At 43.5% G+C, this 16,727-nt stretch overlaps 1 protein-coding gene across 1 annotated transcript in view; it reads right to left on the bottom strand.

Annotated features, from left to right (window-relative positions):
* The window catches only part of PPM1H (protein phosphatase, Mg2+/Mn2+ dependent, 1H), a 307,084-nt gene that overhangs the window by 34,827 nt on the left and 255,530 nt on the right, over positions 1-16,727 (bottom strand). Inside the window, exons 7-8 of the mRNA XM_011972919.1 lie at positions 14,618-14,681; positions 10,361-10,468 (exon numbers count right to left, since the gene is read on the bottom strand). Of these exons, the coding sequence (XP_011828309.1) occupies positions 10,361-10,468; positions 14,618-14,681 (172 nt within the window). The remainder of the gene's footprint in view (positions 1-10,360; positions 10,469-14,617; positions 14,682-16,727) is intronic.

Here is a 16,727-nt window from a genome sequence, read left to right as displayed (position 1 = left end):
TATCCCCCAAAATATTCAAAGTGGTGGCGGTGGTGGGAGGGGGCAAATTGCCCCCAAGGGTGTGCCATGCTAATTGAGAACACAGAAGTATGAGATATTACAGATATGCAGGGCTGGAGAGTGGCTCAAGAAAGCTGTCAAATATGAATGCTTAAGACTAACAAAGTATCCTTAGAACTCCTTATTTTCCCTTTTTGCAGGGGGATACATGTTTTGTGAGGTCTGAGGTTTATGAAATTTTGGGGGCTCTGTTTAAGAATACAAAAGTAATTATGAATACAAATTTAGATACTAATGTGAATGTTTATTAAGAATGAGAAAAAAAAATCACAACATGCTACTGGAACCCTGGAAGCTGAGGTCCCCTTCCTTTGAGAAATGTTTACATAAATGTTTCCTGATTGCAACCTGGCTCCTCCTCATCTGGAACAGCCTGTCTACAGTTTCCGGCAACAATCAGAACTCACAGGGGCTGATCTGAGCGAAGGTCCCCAATACTTAAGTTTAATTAGCTTCTTTGTAAATCTGCCTTTACACTGCTAGATTTCCTTTCTTAATTAGCTAAACAGCTAACTCATCAACTTATATTACTTAGTCCTGGAAAGACAGATGATTATTACTTTTCACCCTCAAGATTTCACAGTGGGGAGGGCATTTCTGCAGGAAGGCTGTGACAGAGTGTCTGTCTCCAGGATGACTGCCATCAGTTCCTTCCCTTCCTGTACAAGCATGTTATTCCTCACATCAAGAGGTGGATCCAATTCCCCTATCCTCAAACATGGACTAGCCTTAGTGATGTCCTGGACCAACAGAATGTGGCAGTGCTGATGTTCTGGGATTTCTTAGGCTAAGTTTTAAGAAGCCTTGCTGATTCTGCCTCGGACTATTTTCTTTTCTCCCTTTCTCCCTTTCTCTTTTCCCTTTCTCCCTTTCTCTCTCTGTCTCTCTCTCTCCCCCCTCCCCTCCCTCCCTCCCCCTCCCTCCCTCTCTCTCTCTCTCTCTCTTTCTTTCAAGATGGGTTATCACTATGTTGCTCAGGCTGACCTTGAGCTCCTGGGCTCAGGCAATCTTCCTACCTCAGCCTCCGAGTAGCTGAGACTATAGCTACATGCCACCACGCCTATCTGGGATTCTTGAACCACCCACTCTTAGATATTTCCTCTCAGAATCCAGCTGCCATGCTCTGGGAAGTCAAAACCACATGGAGAGGCCATGTACTGCTGCCTCAGCTAAACTCCCAGTTGACAGCCAACAATTAATATGTGAGAAAGCCATCTTGGACTTCTAGCCGCAACAAGTCTTCAGAACAACCCCAGCCCCAACTCACATCTGACTGTGGCTATGTGAGAGGTCCTAACGGAGAGCCACCTAGCTGAGCCTAGTCAACCAATGCAACTATGAAGGAGAAACAGAAACTGTTCTGCAAAACCTTTAAGTTTTGGAGGAGGTTTGTTTTATAGTCAAAAAGGACACAGAGGAATTGTGTTGGGATATAACTCTTCCGTGCCCTCTATCCCAATAAGACTGGAAAGATGAAACATGGGACACTGAACTCCCTGGATTATTTCTCTGGTCCCTATTTGTCTGTAAGTGGTGCTTGTTCCCTCTGCTCCTGTCCTCCAGCAGGTAAATACTAGGAAGACCTTCCCGCTCTGGGATTGGGAGATGAGAGCCCACAGCTGTTCCATGGGTTTGATTCGGGGGCTAGAGGAGACGAATGAGAACTCCATTTTGGTCTCAAATCCAAACCATTTTAACCAAACCAATCTAACTTTATACTAGTTATTAAAGTTATTTTGACCCCAGACTCCAGTGTCTATTTTGTTAATTGGTTCAGAAAACTTACAACAAAAAAAGGCATATTTTTTCCTCTTCAGACCCCAACAAGTACTATCATTCTTCCTTTCATGTAGGCTGGAAAGCGAAGTCTTGTTTTTTAAATTTTACTCGGCTTCATCCTCTAAATCCAGTCTGCCTCACTGTGCCACCTTTTAGTTTCCACGGTCCCTTCACCAGTTCAGCTCCTCACTGCCACAGTCTCAGTCCTGCAATGACTGCCCTGTCTGCAGCTCCCCCATCTCCCACAGTTACAGCCAAGATGCTCCTCTTGCTGGAGACCTTATCTACCGCCTTAGGTCCGGTTCAAGGACCTCTGTGGTAATTAGCTTTATTAGAGCTAAGAGCCCTTCGAGCTAATCTTTCAAACTCAAATGGCCCCATAAGGCAAATTTTATTTCACACTAGACTATTTCTTCCTTTCTTTTAAAACAAATTGTCCTATTCTCCTCTTCTTTAGATTATATAGTTCTCCCTCCTATATCCAAATCCTCTAGTCCCTTAGAAAGCAAGAAACACATGCTTTATGGCTCATTATTCCTTGGCTAGTCTAACCATCTAACTAGCCACAAATTTGAATTCCTTGAAGATATGTTCCCCAGCGCTTTACTCAGTAAACACCACCGGACTCATGATATCTAAGGAAAGAACCAGTGAAATTTTGTTGTTGTAATGGATTAGGAAGAGGCGCTAGGAAGTAATATTTATTATGCTAGGAATTAATATTTATTTGTGCGGAGTACTTTATATGTCATTTAGTTTTTTTCCTTGGATTCCTTAGTATAACAACTCTATTGGCCTCTTTTTCACGAAACAGGAAGTTGAGATCCAGGGAAGTAACTTTTTCAAGGTCACTTAGTAAGTGCAGCAATAGAGCTTGAAGCCAAGATTGATTACCAGTCTAAGTTTTTTAACCACCATATCATATGGCCTCCAGGCTTTTTTGAGGCGCCCAGGGAATTCTTTAAAACAAATTTGTCTTCCTCTTCCAAATAGAATTACTGTTACCATTTATTAAAACTTCAAGACTTTCAGCTATGCATATATGCTTTTCTCTGTATATCATCACACTCTTTGTATGAACAATCATGTTCTGCTTCACTTCAGATGGCACAGCCATTTTCGCATGTCAATATGCACCAATATTGTTTCTCATGAATGGGCCAGACTGCGGAAAGCACAAAATATAACAAAATATGATCTTTTCCCAAATGGGATTTTTGGCTTGGGCACAAAATGTCACCCAGAATCGGAAGACTATAAATGTTAAGATGTAAACATGTTAATTATTATTCATGTTTTCATGGGAGAAAATGGGGAAACCCAAACAAAGCAGGAATTCTGAGAGTCAAGGTCTCACTCTGTCACCAAGGCTTGAGAACAGTGGTGCGATCATAGCCCAAGGCAGCCTTGAACTCCTGGACTCAAGTGATTCTCTAGCCTCAGTCTCCCGAGTAGCTGAGACTACAGGTGTGCACCCCTATGCCCTGATAATTTTTAAACTTTCTGTAGAGACAGGGTTTCGTTATATTGTCCAAGCTGGTCTTGAACTTCTAGGCTCAGGTGATCCTCCCACTTCAGCCTCCCAAAGCATTGAGATTATAGGCGTGAGTCGCTGTGCCTGGCCTTCATTCTCTCTCTTTTTCGTGGGGAGGGGTGGTGGGAAACAGGGTCTTTCTCTGTCGCCCAGGCTGGGGTGCAGTGGCACAATCATGGCTCACTGCAGCCTCAACCTTCCAAGGCTCAAGTGATCCTCCCACCTCAGCATCCCCTGTAGCTGAGACTACAGGCACGTACCTGTAGTCTAATTTATTATTTATAAATTCATTATTTATAAATAATATGTTTGGGAGGATTTATTATTTATTTATTTATTTTTTGTAGAGACAAGGTTTTCCTTATGTTGCCCAGGCTGGTTTTGAACTCCTGGGTTCAAATGATTCTCTTGCCTTGGCCTCCCAAAGTGTTGGGATTACAGGTGTGATCCACTGTGCCTGGCCCATTCTCTATTAATACGAAAGTGAATACAAGGAATCTTTAAGTGTGAAGCCTTCCAGAAGCCGGTGGGGAAGGAAGACTAATATTTACCATCTCTGACCACGTACCACATCTTGCGCCATGCAATTTCACTGATGTTCTCATTTGCTTTTCCTAACAACATGTCAACATAGGGATTTTTACCCCACCTTAAGGAAGAGAAAAGACAGGCTGTGATTGCTTGTGCAGTCCTCTGGTAACACTGGTGCTGGGTTGGAATTCAGATACTACAGTCTAAGGTCTTTGTTCTTTTAAAGAAGGCTGTTTCAGATAAAAGAAAAAAAAACCTAGATTTTAGAAAATTGAGAGTGAGCTAAATAAGTGATCTGGAGTTATAAAAAATAGCTGACAGGAATCTTGATAACCAAAGAAAGGAAAAATGAAGCAGAAATAAAATTGGGACCCTGTGGTTCAGTCTAGCAGGGGCGGGAAGGGGGCTTGCTGAACTGAGGAGGGAGCTGGCTCCGCAAACTGGCCCCAAATAGAGGAAGGCCTTGTTTCTCCAAGAGCCCAAAATGGGGTAAAGGCAACAGCACGGTCTTTGAGTGGAGGCTGGAAAGAAGGGTGAAATTAAGAAGAATCCTAGCTCTACGGAGGGCCTGTCACTGGCCAAAAAGGGGCGTGGCACAGAGAACATCTGGAGGTTTGGGCTGCCGGCCTGTGCTGGGCTGTCTGAGTTACAGGACATGAGATGTGTGCTGGACTGGGAGTGGGAGAATTTCTGGGAAAGAAGAATGTGGGGAGAGCCTGGGCTCAAGTGCCTTTGAGTTAACAAATCCTTCCTTGTCCACTGAACTCTTTCAGGACAGTATAAAAAAGTTTAAAGGCGAACTTCACTAAGCAAGAGGATGGGGGACCTGGCTGGGGACATTTTCCTTATGCTGGGGGAGAGGCTGCACCCTATGCTGTTAGGCAGGAAAAACCAGGTACCGCAGGCTAGAGGGGAGTCAAAACATCCCCTACACTCAACCCACACCTCCAGAGAACAGGCCTGCGCTCGACTGGTGGTGAGGGCCTCTCTTGGAATTCAGTTCTTGGCCAGAAATTCCTGCCTTAGACTGGGGAAGGTTTGAGGGAAGCTCAGCAAACCTGGCGGCTGCTCTTTGGGTTTGGCAAACTCGAGATTTTTCCAGCGCCTTGTGTTCAGCGAAACTGAAAACGTGTTTGGCTAGAAACCCTTCACTAATTTTTAAACCCCTGTGAGTTTTTTTTTTTCTCAACATAAATTTGATCCACATGTTTTTGATTTATTTATATTTAACTCATCAAATCGAATTAGGAGCCACAATGATGAATGGGAACAATGCTGATTTCCAAGAAGATTTTTGAGCCCTTTTTCTTAGAATTCAAACACATTCCACCCCCAGCCCCCCACAACTGTTAAAACTACCAGACTGAGCTGGGTTTGAAATTTAGAACCCAAATGTGAAATAAAGATCCATGCCTGGCAAAGACAGAGGACAGCAGGGGAATGTTCTTAGGGAGTCACAGAAAGAAGGTGGGCTCGGGATGGGGGAATAAGAGAGGAAGTGGGTCGGTTATTCTCCCTTAGGTGGTTTCAATACATTAATCAAGCTTTGGAGGCCCCCAACAGAGGTCAATTCTCTTGGGAATGATTTTATCACTACCACCCAGGGAAAAGGGGTTCCTGCTCCAAAAATTGGAAACAGGGGGTTCCTTGTACCTATTTTTTTTTCTTGTGTTCTCCGTAGTAGCCAATTCAAGCTGCTCTTCCGCTTCCCTTCTAACAGTTCCACCCCCTGCCACCCCTTCCTGGCTCTGGTGAAGGCCTCTCCATCTGGAAACATTTAACATGTACAACAATTTTAATCTTGTGCAAGAGAATCTTAGATGCACTACATACCCATTAAGTTAAATTATAGGTGTACAGTGTTACTTTGCACAATTCTGTCTGGTCTGGGTTTGCACACACAACAAAGGCCATTACTGTCTTTCCCAATTACCCTTTCTACTATACCATCATTTTCCACAACTTCAATCTGACGCCAGTAGTATTTCTCTGGGAAACTCTGGCCCCCAAGGTCCCCAAAGTTGCTGTCTTAGATTTAAGACAAAGGCACCCTCTTCAGAGCGCCTTGAATCACTACTTGGTAGGTCCCTAAACACCGACCAAATACATTTCCTTGAATTTGGCTTCTCTCCCCTACAGACTCTGATCTAATTACATAGGCCTGGGTACAAGTACCAGCTTGCTACTTAATAACTGTGTAACTTCGGGGGTTATTTTACTCTCCTTGGTTCCAATTTCCCAATCTGTAAATTGGGTATAATAACTTGACTTACCTCACAGCGTTATTGTAAAGAGTAAATGAGATGTGTCCTGTAAAAACCTTCATTTGTTGCATGGAGATAGGGAGGTGTTAGTCGAAGGATACCAAGGTTCAGTTAGACAGGAGGAATAAGTTTTAGAGATCTACTGCATGGCATCATGACCACAGTTAATAATAATGTGTATTTTTTAATTATTAAGAGTAGATTTTAAAAGTTCTTACCACAAAAAAATGATAAGTATATGAAGTGATGAATATGTTAATTAGCTTAATTTAGTCATTCCATAATGTAAACATATATCAAAACGTTACACTATATCCCATCAATATACATAATTATTTATCAATTAAAAATAAACTTGGTAGGTTGTCTCACCCGGACTAAGTAGTAAATAACAATTAGTTTTATTATTATTGAAACTGCCACACTTTATTCAACTCTAGAACTTTTCTAAGAGCATTTACATTTTTGCAGAGGTTGACAGTTTCCTTCTAAATCCTCTCCTCTCCCATCAATGCTGAAGTGACCAACTCAGTGCCCTACAAACGAGTACCATTCAGCGAGGTGACACAAGGTTTCTCACCAACTACCTGGGATTCTTACTCAGTTCTCAGGGAGTCTTCCATGCAGGCCCAAGTTTTAAGCCTACAGTCCCTTCCTGAGATCCGCAGTAGCAGAGAGATTGGAAGATCTAAAATCTAATGCGTATAGAGCACTCTGCTTCAAGCCAAGTGGAGCTGCTGCTTCTCATTTTATATAAAAAGTATATGTGAGAAAGGGAGGTGGAGAAGGAGGTTTTTACTTTGCTTTAAGGAGCAAAATCGAGACCTTTACGGATGCTTTTTGGAAAGTAGAAAGGTGAAGGCAACATTTAAGTTATCTGACAAATGCCTCTCTCGTAAGGGGGAAAATAGAAAAGTCTATGAGTCCAGTTATAAGCCCTGTGCTCAATGGCATTCAAAGAAAAGAGAGTTGAAGGTCCGACATTTATTGCTCTTCTCTGGTGAGAAGTAGTTTTAACGTTAATTCATGGATCCTGATGTTGGCCAGGAATTCACCAGCTTCTAGGGGGCACTTTGGACACCTAATGTAGTCATGGTCTTCATTATGCAGAATCGCTATGAGGACTCACGAGAGAACACTTGCAGAATCTTGACAAATGGTAATTATTATTTCTACCGAGCTGACCTCACTTGAAATCCTGGGTGATACCAGGAAATGTGTGTATCTTCCACGCCCAACATTTACTAGACATTTCTCTTTCAGTGGCTTCTTAGTCCCTTTTATCTACATGTACTGTGGATGCCAGCCCAGCTCTAAAAAACCCTCAGGAAACCACTCCCTGCTCACAACTCGGCCAAACTGGTGGGTCTAGGTGACCATTTGTGCCCATAGAGGGTGAAGTGGACATACAATCAGAAGGGACAAACACACAGGCTGGGAAGTCACTTTGGTCTAATATAAAAGGTGAACTGGCCCAACCAGACTCCTCTCTAGAAATGTGGAATTGGGAGAATGAGAAACTGGGTTGATTGGTAGCAGAGCCATAAAGAATGTGGTTGGCCACATCAATGGCAGAACTCCATGTGAGGGCTGAGAGCTTTCTGCTGTGGAGTTTTTGCAGGGCTGCCCTGATTTCAAAACCACTCTCCCATAAAGCCTGGCTGTTCAATCATTCTGCTCATGGACACCGTAAATATCTCTTCTAATATTATTACTATTGTTTTTTTTGAGTCAGTGTCTCACTCTGTTGCCCAGGCTGGAGTGTCATGGCACAATTACGGCTCACTGCAACTTTGAGCTCCTGGGCTCAAGCAATCCTCTCACTTCAGCCTTCTGAGTAGCTGGGACAGGCATGTGCCACCACATCCAACTAATTTTTTACTTTTTGTAGGAACGAGGGTCCTGCTACGTTGCCCATGCTGGTCTCAAGCGATCCTCCTGCCTCAGCCTCCCAAAGTGCTGGGATTACAGGTATGAGTGACCACACCCAGCTGGCCTTCTTGCAGTATTATTAAACATATCCTTTTTTTTTTTTTTTGAGTTAGCTTGAGTAAGTTTCTGTTTCCTCTGACCAAAATAGTATTTGTTAAAACAGCACCTGCTCTTGGGAAGTACATGCAAATAGAGTTATGTCTAAATGTTCTGAGCATTTCCAGTCCAAGGAATTATTTTAATACTTAATTACAGGCAAGGTGCAGTGGCTCATGCCTGTAATCCCAGCACTTTGGGAGGCTGAGGCAAATGGATCACTTGAGCTCAGGAGTTCAAGACCAGCCTGGCCAATATGGTGAAACCCCATCTCCACTAAAAATACAAAAATTAGCCAGGCATGGTGGTGCGTACCTGTAATACCAGCTACTTGGGAGGCTGAGGCAGGAGAATCACTTGAATCTGGGAGGTGGAGGGTGCAGTGAGCCAATGTTGCACCACTGCACTCCAGCCTGGGCAACAGAGTGAGACTCCAACTCAAAAACAACAACAACAACAACAACAACAACAACAACAAAAAACCAAAAAAAAACAAGAAACAAAAAGCAAAAAACCTTAATTACACATTGTAGTATATGCTATTGGTTCCTGACTTCTGCCTTCCTGATTTCCTTCTACTGTAGAAATTGGGAGAGTTAAAGCTCTTGCTCTCTCAACCTCCCTTGCAGCTAGAAGGTCATGTGACACAGTTCTGGCCAATGAGACGCAAGTGAATATCTGTTGGGACAGAGGCTGCCCCTCCTTTCCATCTCTGCATAGAAATGTGTCAGGCTTGGACCTGCCGCCACCACCTTGTAAACATGAAGGGAAAGTCAAAGAAATGCAGAGATGCTACAGCCCTGACACAATGGAGGTGCTGAACCAATGCCAGCAGCCACCAGATTTCAGCCTTCTTACTGTGTGAGAAAAATTTACCTTTAAACTATTAGGTTGTTGAAAAAGTAATTAAAAAAATGGCAAAAACTGCAATTACTTTTGCACCAACCTAATACTACCAGTTAGACTTTTCCATAACTTGGAAGCAAAAAAATTTCTAAATGCTACATCCTGGAAGTCAACATAGAAATTGATACTGTTTCCTATATGTTAAGACATGTGATTTTTTTAAACCAAATACATGACCAACTTGTTTGTAAATTAACTTCTCTAAACATCAGCTGAATGACAGAAGCTCTCCAGGAAATTAGTCTAACGAGGGGAAAAGGTATACATGAATAACTATGATCAGGCTGAGTGCTCATGCCTATAATCTCAGCACTTAGGGAGGCTGAGACGGGTGGATCACTTGAGGTCAGGAGTTCAACAGTAGCCTAATCAACATGGAGAAACCCTGTCTCTACTGAAAATATAAAAATTAGCTGGGTATGGTGGTGCGCACCTGTAGTCCCAGCTACTAGGCAGGCTGAGACAGGAGAATCACTTGAGCCCAGGAGACAGAAGTTGCAGTTAGCTGAGATCATGCCACTGCACTCTAGTCTGGGAGACAGAGTGAGACTCTGTCTCAAAATACAAAACAAAACAACTGTGACAGAAGGCAGACAGTGAAAGCACCCTAAGTGGAAGGTGCTCTATGTATATCCCAAGTAGGGAGACACATTACTTCTGTTTGGGCAAGGAGGAGATCAGGGAAATCTCCATAAAAAAGCATCTAGGCTAAACTCTAGAGAAAAAAAGAATTTGGATGTTTGGAGTTGGGGAGAAAGGGCATTCTTGGCAAAAGGAATAGTTTAAGCAAATATGGGAAACTGAAGGTCATGTAAGGGAAACAGCAAGTTCATTTTGACTGGTGCAGAAGAACAAAGATCAGAGAAGTCCAGACCAAATTATAATAAGCCTTGAACACCAAGTGAATGGGAGTCTGAGCTTTACTCTCCATGCCTAGGCTGCCATTGAAAGTTTCTGAGCAATTAGGAGTCAGTAGTTTTTAAGGAAAATTCACCTGATTGCAATATGTAGCATAGATTGGCAGACTTAGAAAATGTCAGGAGGAGGCCGTGCAGCCATCTGGGTAGGAGGTGATGAGGGTGTGAACCAGAAGAGTCAAAGTGAGGATGGAGTGGGAAAAAGACACAGACGTGAGAGATACAGTGGAAGTACATATAACACAAGTTGGCCACTGTCTGGATATGGGGTTCAGTGACAGGAGGAATAATGCTGAAAATGTTTTATTGTACAAAATAGAAACAAAAACCTCATGTGGTACCTCTGGAGCTGAAGACAGGAATGGTTTAATGTAGATGTTGGAGTCATGCACCTTCAGGTCATGGTCCCCAAGTCCCCTGGTCACTCCAATAGTTGCCATTACCCGGGCCTAGGAGTATAAGCAGAGAGTCATCAGAAACACGCACACAGTGAAAGCATCCTATCCCAGTGCAGCTGCCTGGCCTAGGAACAACCAAAGAATTTTTCAGTTCCTCCTGCCTGTGTTTCCAGGCCGCTTGCTGCTAACGTATGTGGATAGCTTTTACCAAGAAAGGGCTCACCAAAATCACTTCTGTATTTGAGGAGTGTTTTTTCTACCCATTATCTTAAGCTTGACAGGTTGCTGCTGTTTCTTTTCGGCTTTCTTTTTTGGAGACTGGAAGGAAGGATGTCCAATAAACTAACTCCAATGCATGCACGATGTCTACAGCTATGGAAATCAGTTCATATCAAACTCAATAGGATCAGTTCATCCATCCATCCATCCGTTCATCCATCCATCCATCCATCCATCTATCCATCCATCCATCCACCCACCCACCCACCCATCTTTCTGTTACATATCCACCACACAAGTATTTGCTCTACACCAGCTATGTCCTTCGTCCTGTGATAGGTACTAGTAAAAGATGTAAAAAATGAGAAGTAGCTCTTGCCCTCCCAGAGTTCACCTATTATGTTTTATGGCTGGAAAAAGGAACTTAGCAACTCTATAACCTATCCTGCTAACATCTCCACAAATTCCCTCTGGGTGGAAAGGAACAAAATGTCACCAGTGCTGTGACATAGCTACACAGAGACCTCAGGGCTGAGACCTCATCCTAAACTGTTTTTTGAATGGTGTAAGGAAGCAACACTATTACACAAATGCCTACACAGTCAGCTTAAATATCTCCTGTTATGCTGAAGATTTGATTTACCCAAACATTTATTGGATGCCTACTATGTACTTACATCATGTGGTGGGGGCACAAATATCTAAGGCCTCGTCCTTACTATAAAAAAACTTGGGGCCACGTGTGGTGGCTCATGCCTGTAATCCCAGCACTTTGGGAGGCTGAGACAGGTGGATCACTTGAGGTCAGGAGTTTGAGACCAGCCTGGCCAATATGGTGAAACCCCATCTCTACGAAAAATACAAAATTTACCTGGGCATGGTGGTGGGCACCTGTAATCCCAGCCGCACGGAGGCTAAGGCATGAGAATTGCTTAAACCTGGGAGGTGGAGGTTGCAGTGAATTGAGATCATGCCACTGCAGTCTAGCCTGGGTGACACAGCGAGACTCAGTTTCAAAAACCAACCAACCAACCAATAAAAACAAAAAGAAAGTTGGTAAGGGAGATAAGAGGGATATGTCTAATTAATAACACATAAAATATGGTTAAGTACCAAAAAACAAATAGACAATGTGTTATGCAAGTTTAGAGGAGGTAAAAATTCTACTGAGAAGGCTCCATGGAGGAGGTGGCACTTAGCACAGAAAGGTGGATTGCATCGAAACAAGCGACACGGAAGGATGGAGAGAAAGTCATCCTGGGTGGAAGAAAGCAGTGTCCTAACCCTTAATCATAAAAAATATATCCAATACAGTGTCATGGTTCAAAGACCTGAGCGTGAATCCTCACTCTATTACCTGGGTGATAAGAGTAATTGCCTCCTTTGAGTGGGGATGAAGTAAATAAATGCTAAGAAACACTGCACTCTAATATATTGTCTTCATCTTCATCCTAGTCTGTCAACAGGGCTGTGAATTTTGAAGCTAGCCTTGGTTCACAAGGTAGGCAGAGCTCACATTAAGCAAGAAATGAAACCATGACACTTTTTTGAGGGCAAGGGTCACAGGGGATAGACACGAGACACAGCCGTACACAGTAGCTCACATGTGTAATCCCAGCACCTTGGGAGGCCAAGGCAGGAGGATCACTTGAGCCCAGGAGTTGGAGACCAGCCAGGGCAATGTGGCAAAACCCTCTGTCTACAAAAAATATAAAAATTAGCCAATGTAGTGGCATGCATCTGTAGTCCCAGCTACTCAGGAGGCTGAAGTGGGAGGATCACCTGAACCTGGAAGGTTGAGCCTGCAGTGAGCCGAGATTGTGCCACTGTACTCCAGCCTGATGACATGTCTCAAAAAAAAAAAGAAAGTGATGCAAAGCAAAGTCTGGGGCTCTCTGCCCCTGCTGGGAGGCTGGACTGGCTCCCTTCTAGCCAAGAAGTGCTCAACTCTAAATGTGAAAAATTCTGAGTCCCTTGTGGCTCTCCTGTTCTCCCCCCAGAAATGGCAGCTTCTCTGTTGCTTTTCCAGTCAAAGAAATGTGATGTTTCTGCTAGTGACCGACCTTGTTTACAAAGTATCCATCCAGGTGTTACCCACACCAGTCTTTAAAAGCATCTGAAGAAAGAAAATGAGAAGTAATGGCCACAGAAGTACTCTGAAACTTCTGGGTAGGTGTACTCAGGGAAGAAAGAGAAAATCCCGGTCCAGGATCTAGACGGAGCTCCAAGAACTCACGGAGTCCTCAGACAGGGGTGGTGTCTACCAACAAAAGCAAAATGGAGACATGGTGCCTTTCAAATAGGCCAACAGGTACACGGACAGAACTTGCCACCTGCCCATCACGAGACCATCAAGCTTAAATTACCTGAAATGCTTGAGGAACATGATGTTTTGGTGAATTGAACTTTACACTAAAATTAGAAAAGCCTTGCTCCTTCAAATCTTATTGCTGTAAACTTCTAAGAATACATCATTCTACTTTCCTGTTGTACTAAGGAAAGTATACTGAACATAACTAAACAGCTTATTTAATACTTATGCATTTATGTTAGGTACCAGGCTAGACAGGAACTAGAGATACAGGGATAACAGGATGTGCTCCTGAGTTTACTGGAACTCACTGGATATTAAAGGGTAATACAGAGAATCTCAGCCCCACAAAGAAATGGAGTTGCAGGCATAGGTCATTAGGCTGAGTAATACTCATTAATGGTGCCCATTGTACCGAAAGACACAAATATTTATATCAGAACAGTGCCTATTAGCCCTGACATAATTCTTAACCAGACACGGTGATTTGAAGGGTGTTCATTTTCATGAATGGGGTGTGTTTGTTTAACAATGATTCCTACATGGATCAGATATTTGTGTTTGGTATTCATCCTTCTGTTGAAATGTATTTTTCCATTGAAATCACTGCTGGCCTACACTGAGCCCAAAACCTAATCATATTTGTTTTCATGCTCTTGCTCTGACACACACACACACTCACTCTCTCTCTCTCTCTGCCCATGGAAGGCATCCTTGGTTTTCTTGAGAGTCATTTCTTCTTGATAAAACTATCGAATGCTGGAAAAAATATCAGTTGAAGACTCTTCTCAATGTGACCACATTTTTCACTTGGAACGCTTTACACCGAGCTGAAATGTATTAGCGTTCCGAGGAAGAATGCAATGATTCAGATGTTTGTTCTTACTGGGAAATAGATTCCAAGCTTCTCTCCACTCCAGGATTTCAACCTCCTGCAGGCCTTTGCTCAGAGACCACTTTAGGATCCACAGCCTTTCTTTGGTTCAACAATGTGCTGTTCAGTGCTGGATTCTGACTGGAACCCTGGGAGCTCATGATGGTCTTTGTTACCTTACTCTGGGCTCTGGTTGCTGTGACCCTATAGTCTAATTACGGTGAAGCTTTGGACTCTCTTCCGTGGCGTAAGTGGCGAACAGACTTGCAAAGGCTGAACTTCCGTGGTGGAGTCTGAGACCGCGCGAAGCAGATAGAAAGCCAGGGCGCCACACCCGCGGCTGCCCCTCGCTTGGCTGCGTGATCTGCCTGAGCTGTTTTAACCGCATGGTCCCAGCTGCCTCATCTGCCAGATGGATATAACACAGCCAGCTTGACCTGCCTCCTTGCTTGTTGTCAGATATAAATGAGATGATGTGTGTGAAAGTGGTCATGTTTAAACACTGTAAAAGGTTATTCAAATGGATTGGGAAGGGGGACGTTATTTTCACAAAATTGGCTTAAGTCCGTTGTGCTCACTGCCCACCTCCCACCCCCACCACTCCTTGGACCCTGAAGACCGGAGGCCTGAAGGATGATGGATGGGATATGCTTTCAAGCTGTCAAGGCTATAAAATCACAAGCTGCTGAGTGGAACACACGGACTGCCACGGGCTATGTGGAGCATCGCGGGCTATGTGGAGCGAAGGTGGGACAGAGCCCTGTCCTCTCCACCCAGGGGAAGCACAGGTGCCTACCTTCTTGCCTTCTCCATATATAAGGGGGAACTTCAAGTCCTCATCCTCAATGGTTTTGTATGCCCTGTAGGGGGATAAACAACATTTTAAAAAAGGTTTGCACTCAATTAGTGACCTGCTGCCCTGACACCGACTGCTAGGGATTTCATTTTCCCTGAGACCCCAACCACTCACCACACTGACTACCTCTTTCTTTATAGGGAGTTGTTCTCCCTACATAATTGTGTGTGTGTCTTTTACCAAACCAGAAAATACTGTCTTCATATGCTTGAAGAGGGAGGAAATAAGTTGGCATATGCATAATTAGCAAAAAGGGGAGATGGGTTTCTGGCCTTAGGGTCTGTGTAATAATGAAGTGACCCAGCAACAGTATTCTCATCATGAATCCAAAACTGTGAGACACAGCGGCGCTCAGAGATGAATGGAGTGTGAACTGGCTTCAAGAGCCAGCTCTCACCTTCAGGGGTTGTTTATACCAAAACAGCCTTGTACTGCCATGGCTGGGGAAGAAATCTTTAGAGCCTGGTTGTTCTCTGTATAATATGCAAGGTTGGTAAAACATTCTTTGTTTCACAATAGCTTTTAAACAGCCACTCAATACACAGAAAGAACCTTCAGTTTATGCCTCAATGGTTTATTCCAGATAGGGTCCTCCAGATGCCACGGCCTACACAACGGAGGTGGGTAAGATGAAAGGGACAGAGCTGATGAAGACCATGTCTTGCAATTTTGCTTATAACCAAGTTAAAAAACAAACAAGTAAACAAACAATTATTAGCCCAGTTACAGCTGTTTATCACCGTGAGCACGTAGCTTGATCTTTTTCAGTCTCAGTTTCCTCATCTGTACAATGAGGCTAATACACAGAATACGAAGAGCTCAGTACAGAACCTGCACTTAGTAAGAGCCCACTTAGTGGCAGTTATTACTAATACTTAGTAGATAATTAACACTTGGCATACCAGTTCCCCTTTCTGCAAAATGGGGATAGCACTGTTCATAACTTCAAATATGTTATTTAAAAGACTAAGTAAAAGATGGCGTAGGTTCTGCTGAGTTAAGTGCTATAAGTAGATGCTTTTCTACAATAACGTCTCCTGAGTGCATTAAAAATCCTGATTTATTAAATGGCCTGACATTCCTGGATATACCTAGGCTGCCTGGGAGTGAATCTGAAATCAAATTTATGGAAGCTCTTGAGGTACAAAAGAAGGTAACTAAATTTCAAAAGCACGGAACCCCAAAGTTAAAGCAGGTCCATCCTCAGGAAGTTACTTGGATAAGGTGTCCTTCCCCTGGGGTGGAGAATCAGTGAGGTTTTGGCACCAGATGCGCCTGAGCTGGAGTTCGGCATTGACTTTGGTACAATCCTGTGCAAGTGGATGTGCTCTCAGGCCCTCAGGATCCTCGTTAATCAATTAGGGCAAAATCTGGGGCTCATTTGTGAGATTATGGCAAAGACTAAAATGGGGAAATGAATGTAGAGAGCTTAGGAGGTACTTAGCGCTGTGCCTGGCACAACAAATGCTGCTGCTGCTGAGTGAGCCCAGAGGTATTCTAGGAATTGAATTTTAAAACAAGGAAATATACTGTTTCCTTCCCCCAAATCTACCAAATTAACACAAAGTGCAAATAACCACTTTGATGTTTTTACATACTCACATGAGCTATTTTAAACACTGTGGTATATGAGTTTTGGGGGGAACAAATAAAGCTATTATTAGAAGAATGAGGATTTTTAAAACTTTCCAGGTGATTCCAATGTGCAGCCAAGGTTGAGATCCACTACTGTAGACCAAGCATCAACTAGCTAACATTCAAAATGATTCATCAATTAGCCCCTTATCAGCCTGACCCTTAAGACCACAGACTCTGTGGCTCAAGGGAGAGGAGGAAAATGGCCCAAGAAAGGCCTTGAGATGAGCATGAACAGGGACTGGGGATCCCATGTGGAGAGGGACATGTGGATAGTGAAGAGACAGGCCTGTACAGAGAGGGGGCAGCAGTGGAGACCAGATGTAGAAAGGGGCTGGGCCTCAAGATCCAGGCACAGGAGGAGCCTGGATCTGGTGTAGAAGAGTTGGGTCTATGGCTAGACAGTCACAGGAAT

This window comes from Mandrillus leucophaeus, unplaced genomic scaffold (assembly GCF_000951045.1).
Source record: "Mandrillus leucophaeus isolate KB7577 unplaced genomic scaffold, Mleu.le_1.0 Scaffold132, whole genome shotgun sequence".
Taxonomy (NCBI): Eukaryota; Metazoa; Chordata; class Mammalia; order Primates; family Cercopithecidae; genus Mandrillus; species Mandrillus leucophaeus.
This window is presented reverse-complemented; position numbering and strand designations above follow the sequence as displayed.